This window comes from Eschrichtius robustus, chromosome 3 (assembly GCF_028021215.1).
Source record: "Eschrichtius robustus isolate mEscRob2 chromosome 3, mEscRob2.pri, whole genome shotgun sequence".
Taxonomy (NCBI): domain Eukaryota; kingdom Metazoa; phylum Chordata; class Mammalia; order Artiodactyla; family Eschrichtiidae; genus Eschrichtius; species Eschrichtius robustus.
In genome coordinates this window covers 73761104-73776787 of record NC_090826.1, presented here as the reverse complement: position 1 = coordinate 73776787, position 15684 = coordinate 73761104, and the positions used below count along the sequence as shown (strand labels likewise).

Genomic DNA, 15684 nt, shown 5'->3' with positions numbered 1-15684 from the left:
CCCATAGCTCCAGACATACTAAATGACTTACAATTTTCTGGACATGTTTATTCCTTTTCTCAAATTATTCCTTCTATCCTGTTCACTTGTTGAACTCCTGCCACTCAAACCTTAATGTTGTTACGAAAGATAATAGATCAGTTTCCTAACACCCTTGCAAGTTCAAGTTGTGAGGTGGTACATACTTGAGGCAAAAGAACACTCTCTATTATCCAGGGCCTTGGCCCAGTATTCTCAGTGCAATCCCTTATTGAATAGAATGGGACCACCTGTAAACTTAAGCGTGTTTTTTACCTCTCCACACTAGAAGCTGGCCAGTTGGCCTCCGTGTACCCTTTCCTTTGGTTTACAACTTCATCTGGGCCCTACCAGGCTAATGACATTGCAAGGCATGGAAATGTAAGCTCAAGAATAAGAACTCTATTTTTTTCCTATGGCTGAGGGCAAAATTGGCTTTGCCTTTCCTTTTTTCTCTAGAGTCCACCCTGTTCCTGCTAGATCTTTAAGATTGGTATATAAGAGTGTAAGTTGGAGGGAGAGAGGAGAAGAGACCTCAGGCTTATCTGATCGTACCAGCTACATGGGAGAGAAGAGAGAGAAACAAGTTCAGAGGAAAGCAATCTCACAACAGGAATTTTCCAATAAAAACCAGACCGCTATGAGTAAATTTGCTTTGTTGGGCAAAAATGAGAAGGACTATGCAGATGCTTTCAATTAAGCAGTGATTGTTCGGCTGAGATTTCAATCTGAATTGAAAATATGCTGAAGAGTGGTCAGCATAAGTGAGAATGCTTAAATATAAAGGACACTGGTTGAAGGAAGGGAAAGGAAACAACATTTATTAAGGACCTATTAATGTTATCCCAAGTTAATCTCTATAAGAACTCTAGGAGGGAAATGATACTGTTAGCATTTAATGGATGGGAAAACAGACCCAGCAGTTAATTGCCCTAAGGTTGTATTGATAGTAAGTTGCTATACTGTCTCCATTTTATCTTGTTACCTTCAGAACTTCTATTTACTGTATGGAGATCCATATTTGATGAATGACTAGGTGAATATAACGTATGTGAATATATAAATTTAATAAACACTGATTCTTATCCCCACTGGCTCCCCTCTTCTGCTGATTCTCACAGGGGTAAGGTTAGAGCTTATTTGAATTCTTGAATATGGTCTTGTGTTCTATACTTTAGGACCAGTGATAAAAGGAGAAACTTGGCTAAACAAAAAGCTGAGGCTCAAAGGAGGCTTTACGGTCAAAATTCAATCAAAAGGCTTTTACCGGGTTCCTCAGACTCGGAACAGCAGAGACACCAGTTGGAGAAGCGGAAAGAAGAGTTGGTATGGAAAATTTAACAATGTACCTGCAATTTGAATTGCATAATTCATTTTTCAGGTTTTATTTGTAAAATTTCTTCATTTCTAGAAGGAGAGACTCGCTCAGGTACGGAAGCAGATCTCGAAAGAAGAACATGAAAATCGACACATGGGGAATTACAGGTAACTGTGCTTTTGTTTTTTAATGGATTGAAGAAGTGAAGTGTCGAAACAGAAGTGTCTGCATTTTTTTAACTTTTAGGCTTATTTTAAGCACTGTTTATTTCATTCTGAGAAAGTGCTTTTTGTTTAATTTATTTCCAGAAAGAAAAGATAGTTAGCAAGTAGATGGTTCAGATCTGGGGAGAACTCCTGGGGTGGCTGTGTGAAGTCTTTTCAGGCTGATGTTATCGTGTGACCTTATTTAATTATAATACACTATTTTGAAAAAGTCAGGTTTCAGGTCTCTTAGTATTCTTTCTGTCAGTTCAGAGTGGTTGCTGTACTTTGTTTTAAGTTCAAATATATCAGGAACCAGGCAAATAATGAAAATGTTTGGAGGAGGCAGGTGTGAGACAATAGAAAGGGGTTTGGACTGTACAGAACTGTACCTCCTCCACAGTATCACCTTTGACAGGAGAAAAGGGGACCCCCTAAGCTCTTTGTGTTCTTGGAAAGACAGCCCCTCCTCCCAAGCTTTGACATTGACCCAGCAGAATTAGGAGGATTTGACGTCATAGAGCTTCCCGCCCTCCTGGTAAGATGTTCTTTCCAGCCTTAACACTATCAACAGTGATGATGAGAACACATTCCTCTCACCCTACGTCTACCTAATTCTCTCCACCAGAGAGACAAATTCCACCACGCCTCAAAAGATCATTAGGATTAATCCCTACATTCTTGTATACATCAATAATCACACTGAGTCTAAAACTTCTCAAATTATCCCTCATCACCTAAATTCTCTCCAGTAAAGTTCTATATTTCTCAATATGCCCAATTGCAATTCTTCTTCAACCACCTGCCCTTGACCAAACCTTTATACTGTGCCTTCTGGAACTGCATTGTTTAATGATAATTCTCTAGATAAACTTCAGTTTGTATTGGTACCAAACGAAAATTTATGGATTTCTTGTAACTATATTCATCTTTATTTCTAGCACCTAGTAAAGTGACTGACAGAGTAGATGGTCAAGAATTATCTATGTAGTTGACCTTAACTCTTGTGCTGTGGTAGCTTTTTTTAAACAAGCTGGTTTATCTGATTTTATTGTAGGCGAATTTATCCTCCTGAAGATAAAACACTACTTGAAAAGTATGAAAATTTGTTGGCTGTTGCCTTTCAGACCTTCCTTTCAGGAAGAGCAGCTTCATTCCAGCGAGAGCTGAATAATCCTTTGAAAAGGATGAAGGTAAAGGAATGAATGTTTATAAAGAAATAAAAGAATGAAGCCACACAATATGTCTTTATAAACAACCCATCTTAGTTCCACATATAAAAACATTTTACTTTTAAGATGCACTTTCCTTCCATTTTAACAGCTGGTAATGTTTCATAACCAACCAAATGATTTCATAAATAAGATGTCTTTTAACAAGACAAGTTAAGCAGTAGAGAATGTTGATATTATGTTGTAATCTATTGTAATAAATGTTTTATTACAGTTATGTATACATAACTGAATAAAAAAATAGATTGAAATAACCTAGTTGTTTGTGATGTTCTCATTGTTTGAGAATGAGATATAACTATGAGTTACATAGTTAACAATATAGTTAACTATGTAACTATATTGTTACATAGTTAGATTGTAACTAAAGTTATACAATAATTTTTTCCTGGTACTGCATAGACCTGGCATATGAGAAGTAATTGAAACACACACACAGGCTAATCTATTTGCCTTACTAAAAGGTCTGTTAGTTATCTTTTGCAGTATAATAAGCCATTACGTTTATTTGCTCATTATTCCGCAGTCTTGGCTGGGCTCAGTTGAGTGGTTCTTCTGCTGAGCTAGCTTGGTGTGAATCACATATTTGCATTTATCAACTCAACTGGGGATGGAAATCCAAGAAGGCTTCACTCCTGTGTCTGGTGCATCAGATGAGATAGCTGGAACATCTGGGGTGCAGGCTGGGTGTCTCTTTCTCTCTGCATGACCATGTAAGGAGGGTAACTGGATCTCTTAATACGATAGCTCAGGGTTCCAAAATGGAGCATTTCAAGAGGACAAGCCCAGAGTGCAGGAACTAATCAAGCCTCTGCTAGCATCATGCTTGCTAATGTTCCATTGGACAAATAAGTTTTTATTTGTTGTCTAAACAGTCAGTCGTCTTTAATAGTTTTCTAAGTATTCATATTTACTCACATACTTACCCTTTCTTGTGTCCTTCATTCCATCACACAGACCTATTAAAATTGTTTATATTTTATATTACTGGAAATCTCCCTAGAGTGATACCTCCAGTATCTTGGATACCCTGTTATATTGAGTGATTCAAAAATCATGATAAAGTTTATTATAGATAGATTTTGCTATGATCTTTTCACTAAAATTCTGCAACAGGAGGATATAAAGCCATTTTCAAGCTGGCTAGGCCTAAGGGACAGAAGCAGAAGGAATATTGTATACTCCAATGCTCTTTTCCTTTAAATTTCCCTCTTTTGACATATGCAAGTATTTCCACCATTAGAATTATGTTCTGTGGTCTTTTTGTTTTTCCTGACCCCAGACAGTGAGAGACCTTTGTTCCTTTTCCTCTACCTGTTCTATAATGTCATTTCTGTCTCCTCTGGATGCAGCCTCTGTTGCGTCTTCCCATCACTCTGCTCCTAGAAATCCTAAGAATTCTGGAGCCAGATAGACCTACATTCAAATTCCAGCTCCCCCACATGTTAATTTTGTAAACTTACATTAACCTATTTGATCAGTCAGATCACTAAAATAGTAGTATTAAAATTATACTTGACAGGTTGTGAAAATAAAATTGAGGTTAATTAAAATAGTCTGTTTAAAGTACGTTGGCACATAATAAATAGGCTTCAAGTCTCAATTTGATTCTTCAAAATCTAGTTTAAATGTCACCACTTTGCCTGCCCCATTCCATTGATCTGGGAGCCTCTTCTCATATAACACTCACACAGTCTTCATTACTGTTGTTTTATAATGAGTCTCAAAACTAGGTAGTGTGAGTCCTCAAATTTATTCTTTTTAAAACCCTTTTGGCTTTTCTAGGTCCTTTTATGCTTTCATACAAATTTTAGAATCAGTTTGATTCTAAATTTTGATTAATTTTTTAATTACAAAAAAAGGCTGCTGGGATTTTAATTTGGACTGAGGAATCTACAAAACAACTTCTGGGGAATTAACAATACTGAGTCTTCCGGTCCATTAATATGGCATATCTCTCCATCTACTTGGATCTTTAATAACTCTGCTATGTTGGTAGTTTTCAGTTTATAGTTTTTGCACATCTTTCATTAAATTTATTTTTAAGTATTTGATGTTTTTGCTGCTGTTGCTGGTAATATTGTTTGTAAATTTTTTTATTTTTAATTTGTTGCCAGGATGTAAACACCTGATTATTTTTGTATATTACCCTTATATCTAACATTTTTATATATTGTATTTTTACTAACTGCATTTCAAATTATTTTTTGATTTTTATTTTGGTTACTTAGAAGTTTGTTGCTTAATTTCCATACATTTAAAAAGTTCTAGTTTTATTTTTGGTAAAGTTTCTAATTTAGTTCATTGGTGTTAGAAAACATATTCTGATTTCAGTCTTGTAAAATAAATTGAGACTTGCTTTAACTCAATATGGTACTTATATTAGTGAATGTCCAAGTCTACTTGAAAATAATGTGTACACTACAGGCGATGGTTATAGAGTTTTAATTTATTTAATTTATTTTTTAATATTTATTTATTTAATTAATTAATTTTTTGGCTGCAGCGGGTCTTAGTTGCAGCACGTGGGTCTTCATTGAGGCATGCGGGATCTTTCGTTGCAGCGCAAGCTCTTTGTTGCAGCGCGTGAGCTTCTCTCTAGTTCTGGTTTTCCATCCATGCCTCTATCCTCCTATTCTACTACGTACTCACCTAAAATTGCTATTGGAAAGACCCAGCAGGCAAAGAGAACCAGCTCTGTGGGGCTCTTCTAGATGTCTCAGTAGCCCACGTGACCTTTGAAAACTCCATTGGATTCTCTTTACCCCCACAGAATCTCTCTATTATAGACCTAATCTCTGCTCATATGTGTCCAGACCTGACAAATGAATGTAAAGCAGAAAGTGGCCACTTATCCCTGCTCACGTAGGGAGAACTTTTCCCTCTCTGGTATAATTCCTTTTACACTACTTTTATCCACAGCTTTCTAATGTCTTAAAAAATATGATTATTTAGTTTATCATCTTTTTTTAGCTCTTATGATGAAAATGGTGTCTATATGACCTTCTTTCTCCTAAACAGAAGCAAAACTCCTTACTTTTTAACTGTCTTGTGCTGCTGTCTTTGGAATCCTTTGTAGGATTATTGATTAATCAAACTTTATATTAAGAGTCTTGATATTTTAATAGCTAAATCTTAGATTGGGATGAAGAGTAACCTATTTTACAGATTTCCACTGCACAGTGAGATTTCTAGTTTCTCTGAAACCCTTGTTTTAAAAAAAGAAACACAGATATAAATCATAAATATATAAATGAAGATGTGATATTTTTATAGGTTGAATAAATAACTCAATGAAAGCAGTTAACTCTACCTCGTTTAGTAAAGCTGTTGTACTCCTATTGCTCTGGTTTGCTCAACATCCACTTGGGTGTATGCTTTTATAACTTTACCCTTTGACCTCAAAGTGACTCTAGAAGAGCATGAGAAAAGGCGTTAGGCCTATAGAGTGAAAGCCTTTCATAAAGTTCTAAAGATACTTGTGTGCAATAGTTAAAAATTTAAAAGTTTTATTAAATTGTGCCTATTACTTAAATACTAACATTAGATTGTTCTAAATGAAACTATTAGGGCAATCATCAGTGTTCTGTCTGCAGTTGTAATATTATTTTGCACTAATTGATACAGCAATGATTGATGAAATTGCGGTCTGGAAAAATTAGAGTGAACTTTTAGAAATTTTAAAGTGTCCAATAGGCTAATTTATTGAAGTATTGTATTCTAAGATTTTAATACTATACTAGAACATAAGGATATATTTGTTTATGGTAATCAATACATAATAGATTTCAGCTAAGTATTATTTTTATTGCCAGGTTTTAGTGAAAGTTTCTTTAAGAGGGTTTGCCATGAATCTTTATTTCTCATTTGATCTGAGCAATTTTTGTTAAATACTGTTCGGAATCCTTGTACACAAGATTAATAATCTTTTAATTAATTCTGGAGTCCATTAGTGATCACGATTTTAATTAAATATTTTTTAAGGAGGAAGATATTTTGGATCTTCTGGAACAATGTGAAATTGATGACGAAAAGTTGATGGGCAGAACTGCCAAGTCTCGAGGACCAAAGGTGCAGTACCTTTATCTTCCTTAATATCAGAGTAGACTCTACTAAGGACAGTTGATTTTCCCTTCGTATTTCTCACTGTAAGAATGACTGATGCCCCTTTCAAGGAACTCTGTGGACTATGTTTCCAGTAAAGATAGAATTGGGAAGATCATGTTTTCTTATACTCAGGAGAAGTTTGTTTTGTTTTGATAGTTTTCCTCATTTTCTAACTCTTTCCCTCATCTAGTGAAAGCCTTGTGAGTCAGGGCCAAGTAGAACCTAGAACTGGTACCCTCATTCTTTACTCAGTATTATGTTTTCCTATCTCCAAACATATGATTATCAGAGAAGAGTAGCATTATAGATCAGGCAAATCATGACTCCAGAGATCCTAATGGGGAGCCCCATCTTTTGCTGGCACGGCAATCTTGAAATTTTGTAAGGAAAAATAGTTACAGTTTCTAGGAAGACATAGAAAGCTGTCATGCTGAACAAAAATAGGCAGGTGTTTGCTTTACCTTCATCTGCTCTGTGGTGATGACATCCACATGTTCTTTTGTTATATGTCAAAGTCCTTGCTAGTAGAGTAGGAAAGAGTTGAATTTGTAAAGTCTTGGAAAGTTTTTTCATTCTGCTTTTTTTCACTTTACATTTCAGCAATACTGAACTATTACTATGTCCTCACATACATCATGCTCTGTCATGCTTTCATGCTTTTTCTATACGCCTGGAATGCTTGCCTATTAAAAGAATAATTGATTCATTGCTTGATTGATTAGAGAACCCCCTCCTAATCCAGCTGAACCATTGCTGCTTTTGTGAAATCTTCCCTCATTCTCCTAGTTGGACGTAGATCTTCTGTCCCCTCCTTCTATTGCTGTACCACAAATGACACTTTTATAGAGCAGCTGTGACAAATAATTGTTTGCATGCTTGCCTTAGTATGAGCTTGTAAGTTCCTTGAGGATAGGAGGTGTATTTCATCTTTACATCTCTAGCACCTAGCACAGCATCTGGCACTTAGTAGGTTCTCAAAACCATTAGTTAAATTTGTTGACTGTGTCCACAAGGACCTCACTGACTAGTGGAAGGGCAGATAGGTGAACCAAAAACCAGGGTATATTGTGGCAAGTACTGTAATTAAGGGAGTGGGAAGTGCTACAGCAACATAGAGAAGAAAGGGATTGGTAGATTATGGATGGCTTCATAAAGGCAGTGCCATTTGAATTGAACATTAAAGGCAAAGACATGGAGGTATGATGCTGCCTAGGGTGTTGGAGAAATGACAAGGAATTTGGTATGACTCAGGTGGAAGGTTCTTGGAGAGTAAATTGGTGCAAGATGAACCTGGTAAAAGATACATATCTGATGAAGACCAGAGACCTTGAATGTCAGGCACTGTTCTTCTGAATTATGTATTCTATATCAAAGAACTGTAGAAGATGTTGTTGATAATTCCTTTGGAACAAATATTTTTTTAGAGTATCTGTAAAAGTGAGTACCTTCATGAGTTATTGCTTCATTCTGGAAAACATTGGAAAGTCTCTAAACTTTGTATATTGATTATTTAGCAATTTGGCAAACCAGATGTGAGGCAACCTGTGGGCACAATATTCATGGCAGATCGGCAAATGCAAAGGCTCTAAGTCAGTCTTCTACTGTCTTATATTTTCCTTTGCTTCATCAAATAAGGCTTATCATCCAAATAAAAATATAACCTCCTAGAGGGCAGAACTCACACTGTGTATTTTTCAACCCCTCTTATTCCAGGCAAATAGTAGGAACTAACAATGTATTCGTTGAAATGAAATGAATTGGTTAGTTCCTATAGTTATTAACACCAGAAATATTTCGAAGTGTTGAAAACTGCATAATCAGTCTGAAGTAAAAGTATTTTTATAACTTCTAACCTTAGTTATACTGAGGGTCTGGAGTGAGCCAAACTTCAAAGCAGCCTTTCCGTTTTAGAGGGTTGTTATCATATGTCAAACACTGATTTCCAGTGTCTTAACTGGTAGAATAATTGAAGGTTATCAAGGTTAAATTAAACTTGGGAGAAATAACTTTCCCTTATTCGAGAATCTAAGAAGTATTAATTAGCTATGTAAATAATATCACATAAAGTATTAGCATTGTTCTTCAGCTAGGTGCTAGGTACTTGGTATTTGTTTTATTATTCTTTGTGCCATTTATATATATTTTAATATATGAGCCAGTTCATAATACAGTTGGACATAAAAATAGATGGTATGGTTTGTGTCAGAACTCAACACCGGTTTACAAATTCCATTTTGTAGTTACGGCACTGTTTGGAGTTTATGTTGCTGTGACTTCTTATTACTTATTGCTTTAACAGTGTATTGGTTAACAAATCCCAAATGCATATATGACACAAAGGTTCAACTATCCGTTTCCCTTTGTGATTCTTTATAGGATCGAGTAACTCATTATGTAGTCAAGCTCCTTAAGAAACTTTAAAGCTGTTTGCCTACTTGAAGGAAGGCACTACTAGCAAGCCTGATTGTGCCACTGTTTCTTCTGGGTATGCTAGACTTCTGAAGAAACATCCTTCCTCTAGAATTCATATTCCCTAAGACTATCAAAGTGCTTGATGATTGTGTTACTGGTAAATGTTTTTATGCATATCTCTTTGAACATTGTTAGTGCTCAGTAAATATTAGACTACCAAAAGGCGAACATATTTTTAAACACAAGTTGGTACCTTAGTGTGTTAAACTACTTCCCTGCTTTGGTTATTTTTCATCCTTTGCTAAGGCAGTAACTTTAAGAACATTATGCTTTGGCTTACTATGTATTCCAGGCACTTCGTGAAACGCTATTTCTTTCTTTGTCTTTCATCCTACACTGTTCCATGAGAGGATATACCTTATTTCAGTGAGATCTCAGGGTAACCAAGGATTTCATTATGGTATATCCTAACATCAAAGCATTTTTGTTTGATTTAACAGAGAACAAGAAACTAGTATACAACTGCAGGAACCTTCCCCAGGAGGAATAAGAGGCATGTGGCATGTGTAATTGCCTCTTAAAATAGCTAAGTTACAAAACTGTCGTGCTCTTGGTTGTGCACATTCTTTCTGAAGTGAAGATGTCCCACTTTCCTTATCTTTTATTCCTTCAGCTGGCATCACTGGAAACACACTGATTGGGAGATTCGGAGACAAGTGATTCTGATGGAGATATTGGAACATGATAGCCTGGCGTTTTAAATCTTTACAGATTTACCCTTCTACATGGCACTTATCCTCTAAAAACTTTATGCCATACTGATTTTTACATTATATCCCTTTTTGAAAATGTAGTGTGGGCAATGAAAAGTAATGTTGCTCCATTATGGCCAGATCCTATGTAACAGAGGTAGGAATCCTCCAAGAAAAGCTGTGAGTTTGTGCATGGCCAATTTGGAAAAGTGGATAATTAACAAACATTTTTATTTCTAAAAATGTCCAAAGAGAAATTAGACATGTGAGGAATACCTTGCTTCTTGTTGCATATCATCTGAGTGCATCATAGGCTCGTAGGCTCTGTTTTAAGATGTGGCCTACTTTATTGATAGTGGATTATTTTACTTATAGTGGTTTATCTGGCTGCTGCTTCCTTTTTTTATTTTACTTTTGCCTCTCTTGCCCCTCCTTCCCCTCCTCTCCTCTCCTCTCTCTCTCTCTCTCTCACAAGTGCACACACACACACACACACACAAATACGCATTTGTTGAGTGATTTTGAACATTAGGGATACAACAGAGGTATACCTCTGAGTCTTGATGAGTAATGAGTAATCACTCTGCATGGAATGAAGAAAAGCTCTGTTTGATTTTTATGTTGTTATCTCGAATGTTTTTTCTTTATTTTGTTATTCTTTGTGGATATTTTGGTCCTTCATTTGAATTGTGCATAAACAGATTTTCCTCATTATGACTGAACTGTATTATTTAAGAAAGAATATTTCACAGAAACAGAACAATTAGTGGATAGCATTAGAGCAATAGTACTTTGGGGGTATTTTTCAGGCTTAAGTGAAAAGCAGCAATCATAAGTGGGAAATTAAAAATAGTAATTAATCATGTGAATGAGCCTTTTTGAATTCTAACAAAATATCACATTTCCTTCCATTTTAGCCTCTGTCTTCCATGCCCGAGAGTACCGAGATCACAAAAAGACACAAGTACTACAGCAGTGACAGCAGCTATGGTAGTAGCAGCAGCTCAGAATCAGAGGAAAATGAAAAAGAAGAGTCCCAAAATAAGAAAACAGAAAATCAAGTTACATATAATCTTAAACAGTCCAACCACTACAGATTAATCCAACCATCCAGTAAGTTAATTTCTTCTAATTTAGTTGTTATGTGAAAAATTATGGAACTGAAATTACTGAACTCAATAAAAAGATCTTGGGCCAAATGAACCCTTGTGTGTGAGGAGACCTGGATTCTCTCCCACTTCCTTCTCCAACCAGAACTTGATTAGGTCTGGATCCCACAACCCTTTTCGGGGTCTGCAAATAGAAAACAAAAGAGTTGACTTAAGGATCTCTACAGTCCATTCTTCTATATTTCAAAGTTTTTGTTAAGTCCTAGATTTCTGCATGAATTGTATAAAATGTGCCTCATGGTTGATCTGATGAGTGCATTCTCTTTTAAGCCCAAATATTCTCTCGTTGTATTCCCCACTCTGGCACTCATTTTGTTTCATATTCTCACCTGTTTTTAAAAACGTGTGTATCTCTCTAGGCATTTGACTTGAATGTATCTGTGAGCCACACAATTGTGAAATAGTTGAAGTTTTGTTCCCTCCCATTTTCGTCACGGGTAAGCACTTCAGTCAGGCCTTCGGTGTATAGGAAGGAAGTATTCAGGAGAGGAACCAACCAGCTTCTCTGTCTCCTTCCTTTCCTGCTGCCTTTTTCCTCTTTCATCTTTTATTCCTTTTCCCATTTTCTCTCTCTTCCATTCTCCTGTCTTTCATTCCTTCTTCGATCCCAAATGTCCACTATTGTGTCTGTTATTCTTTCATCCCCAGATGTCCAGTGTGGTACTGCTGTTGCCCAGGCTCAGTCGGATACCCCTTCCTGATGCTGCCTCCAAAGCAGGACTTTTCTTAACCTCTGCTTCTCATCTCTCTGTTTGCCTTGTCCTCCCTCATCATAGGGCTCCACAAAGGGACCGGTCCAATCACGCTATAAACACATTTCTGAGCCTTTATTGCTCTATCTCCAGCAATGGTTTAATAGTTACCTGATAATATGTATGTTTTAAACCTGGCCTTCCAGACTTATGAGAAAATGCATAAGGAATGCAGACCTATAATAGTTGAAGATTTTTAATGGTCTTTCTTTTACTTCCAAATTATTCCATAAAGATACGTGCTAAAGTTCCTGTCTTTGAGGGCTTATGTGTTTGGAGGGGAAATAATGTATTATGTTCCATTTCATTTGTTTATTTACTCCTTTAATATATGTTTATTGAGCACCTGTTCCAGAGTTTGTAAGCTGTTTTATCTATTATTTCCCTTTTTCTTAAAGACTCCTTAAGTACTTTCAGTGCATCTCTGTGTAAGTATGGCTCTGTTTCTCTTTTGGAAGCTGACATTGTTCTGCCCAGATTTTGTCAGTTTTGGAGCCCCTTTCCTACTGGCTAATGTGTGTATCCTTAGCAGCAGGGACTGACAGAGGATAAGGGTAGGGGTGAGAAAAAATTGCTAGGGCTCCTATAGCTCTGAGATTCTTCTTTCTTCTCAGACCAATAGGTTAATAAATTGAGATCAGACAAAGAGTATACTAGAAATGTTTTTAAGTATAAATTCACATTTTAAAGCTAGTCTATTTCAATTAATATCTTTTTCCTTATTGGTTATTTGTTTTTATAGTCATTAAGAATTGCAGCAAGGGTTTCAATTTGTTTTATATTCCCTCTTTAATCTTACACTAAGGAATATTTTAGCCACAAACACTCCTTGAGTTTTCTCTACAAAGGGATGTTGATAACCGAGGACAAAAATCCAGATTATGTACAATGCTTTCTGTTGTAGATAGTTAATTTAGGCAATTTAAACTTGTTACAGTACCAAAGGATATATTTAGATTGGATATATGGTAGTCCTACGCAAAACTATATGAAGTATTTTTTTCTCAGATAATTTGTGTATGCAAGTTTCAGCCATTTTTTGTTAATCTACCTAAGTATCATTGGCATGTGTAGCTATTTAGTTATTCTGTCTGAATTCTAGTGTATGCAGAGGAAAAAATGGAAATCTCTGGTGACTCAAGAGAAAGGATATTTCTTTCTGCAGCTATGATCAGATTATGTATGTCCAAACCCATCATCATAAGCCCTTGAAGAGAGCAGGGCCAAGGTGTAGGTATTAGTACATGCTTATGGGTATTTCTTAGTAGAAGATTGACCAGTGTTATGTACCCCACACAGCCCTTTTTGGAAGCACCGTTCTTTAAAAAAATAGTGTGACTTTCAGGTTCAGAAGGAGGTTAATAGTTGGAACAAATGGAAGGTTTTTTTTTTTTTTTTTAACATCTTTTATAGCTTGAATGAGTATACTTCTTTGGTCCTCTCCAGAACCAAAAGAGGACTATTAGACTTGTCATCAATTCAAAATATTCTTTAGAAATACTTCCCTAAATATAAGGTTCATGTCCATTGCCTTTATAAAGGTTTAAATTTTTTCAACAGCTAATGAAGAGAAATATTTGGGTATTCAGCCTGCCTTCATGTGAGTTTTATTAAATTATTTAATTAATGAAGAGTGATTGATATATTTCCCAAGCAGAGAGAGAATATACAACAGAGGGTATATAGAATATATGTACTAAAAAAGATATAAATGTTGATAATATTGAGTGATATTCTATTTCTCTGTGTCAGGAATTAAAATTTATCTGGAATAGTTGGTTCTCTTTTTGAAATGTTCTCGATATGCCCTGCGGAAGATGTTCTTTGGTTTTCCCTAGTTGTTCTGATAACAACCCTTTTGATCCAGACATTTTTCTTCACTTAAATCTTTTACTATAGGAATGTAAATCTAATTTTTAAAATTCTTCTGTCCTGTGAATAAGAAGACTTATCTGTCTAGTACTACTCTTATAATAAGCAGTTACGTATTTAAACTTCATTAGGATAATCTTTGTTTTTCTTCTGTTTTATTATCATTATTTTATTCTCATGGGCCCTAAATTTTATAACATCCATTTAGCCTGGCCATTCTATAGACTCCTATCCATTTCCCCTTATGAATCCTGCTGTAAAATATTCTATTTCTAACCTCTACACAGATTCTAATAAGTGACCAGTCTAGTCCAAAGATAGTAGGTGGCATCATGACATTATGGAAAGAGGGAGGTTGCTGCCATTAAGTCAGGATTTAAATCTGAACTTGCTAACTTTCTTGTCATGTGACCTTGAGAAATTTCTTTCTCTGAGTCTCCAGGTGATGGAGATTTGTGCTTCGGAGGGTTTCTGTGAGAACAAAAATAAAAGTGAAGCACCTAGCACGATGCCTGGTTTATAGAAGGAGCTCCATACATGTTAGCATTCCTTTCTTTTGTTCCTTTTATGTCACGTTTTGAGAATAGAACATTCAAGTACCGTTGAAGTATTATTCTCATGATAGCCATTCTTCATACATGACAGGGGTTCTGCACCAAGTTCACTGCTTAAATTGAAGAATTAACTCGAAACTCATATTCTCACGATGATGCCTATGCTTTGACATTTACTGCCACCCTGCTACTCATTACTCTGTATAGATCCAATACAGTGGAGAACTTCTACTAACTCTGCTACTGTGCGATCCCTCCTCTCCATCATCCATAGGCTCCATAAGGCGTTCAGTCAGTTGCCCTCGGTCCATCTCTTCTCAATCATCATCCAGTGCAGACAACCGCCCCTTTTCTGCTCAACAAGTGATATCATCATCCCGGTCAGCTTCAGGGTCTCGGTCTCATTCTTTAAACCGTGCTTCCTCCTACACGAGGCATCTGCCTCAAAGTAATGATGCCAGCTCTACTGACGCTCCGATGGTAAGTCTTCTGTTTTGCTCCTCTGAGATTAGCGCTGTACTTAGGATTTAAGTGGCAAAGAGATTAGCTAGGAGGAGGACAGATTGAACTTTAGATCCTTTCTATAATTCAACTCATGGTCTCCTGGAATTTGGGTTTATTCATCTTTCTTCACCTACAACTGAGTATGGACTCTTAAAAGGCAGACTTCACTGTATCACAGAACTTGAGGATGAACACTGAGAATAGTATTTTATTTTCCATTTGCTGATGGAGTAGGATAATTTTGTTGAAAATCATCTGAGTAAATATGTGATTTTGCAGTGCACTGTACAGTATATCTGTAAATTTGGGGAAATTTGTTGTATGGAAAATTTTCCTTAATGGGACTATTGATTAATAGGTTATAAAAATAAACTATTGGTAAATTATCCTTAGAGCACTGAAGTGTGGCATTGTTTATAATGTTTTCTGTATATTAAATTAACATATAGTATTAGTTTTATGTTTATGTGTGTGTGTGTGTGTGTGTGTGTGTATATATATATATATATATATATATATATATATATGTCTTAGCATAAATCCCAGAGATTCAGTATTGAGGAAGTCAGTGAATTTATTTTGCAACCAGGCTTACTTGTAAATGCTCAAATAGATATCTCCATGTACCTTCACATAGACCAGGGACTTATTTAATTTGTTTATTTAATGTGGATGTTGCTTCCAAAGGGAAGAGTCTGAAGAATATAAGTGAATGAATTTCACTGGGTAACAATGAATGCTTTTTTTTCTAATCAAGAATTGCCTAAGGTATATGTAGAAAATGAAACTGA

General features: G+C 35.9%; 1 protein-coding gene across 4 annotated transcripts in view; it reads left to right on the top strand.

The window, feature by feature from the left end:
• TTLL7 (tubulin tyrosine ligase like 7) overlaps positions 1 to 15684 on the top strand; it is a 98639-nt gene that overhangs the window by 46364 nt on the left and 36591 nt on the right. For all 4 annotated transcript variants that reach the window (XM_068540180.1, XM_068540181.1, XM_068540182.1 and 1 more), the window contains exons 10-15: positions 1197 to 1344; positions 1430 to 1503; positions 2597 to 2732; positions 6756 to 6842; positions 10960 to 11155; positions 14664 to 14869. In XM_068540180.1, coding sequence (XP_068396281.1) covers positions 1197 to 1344; positions 1430 to 1503; positions 2597 to 2732; positions 6756 to 6842; positions 10960 to 11155; positions 14664 to 14869 — 847 coding nt within the window. The remainder of the gene's footprint in view (positions 1 to 1196; positions 1345 to 1429; positions 1504 to 2596; positions 2733 to 6755; positions 6843 to 10959; positions 11156 to 14663; positions 14870 to 15684) is intronic.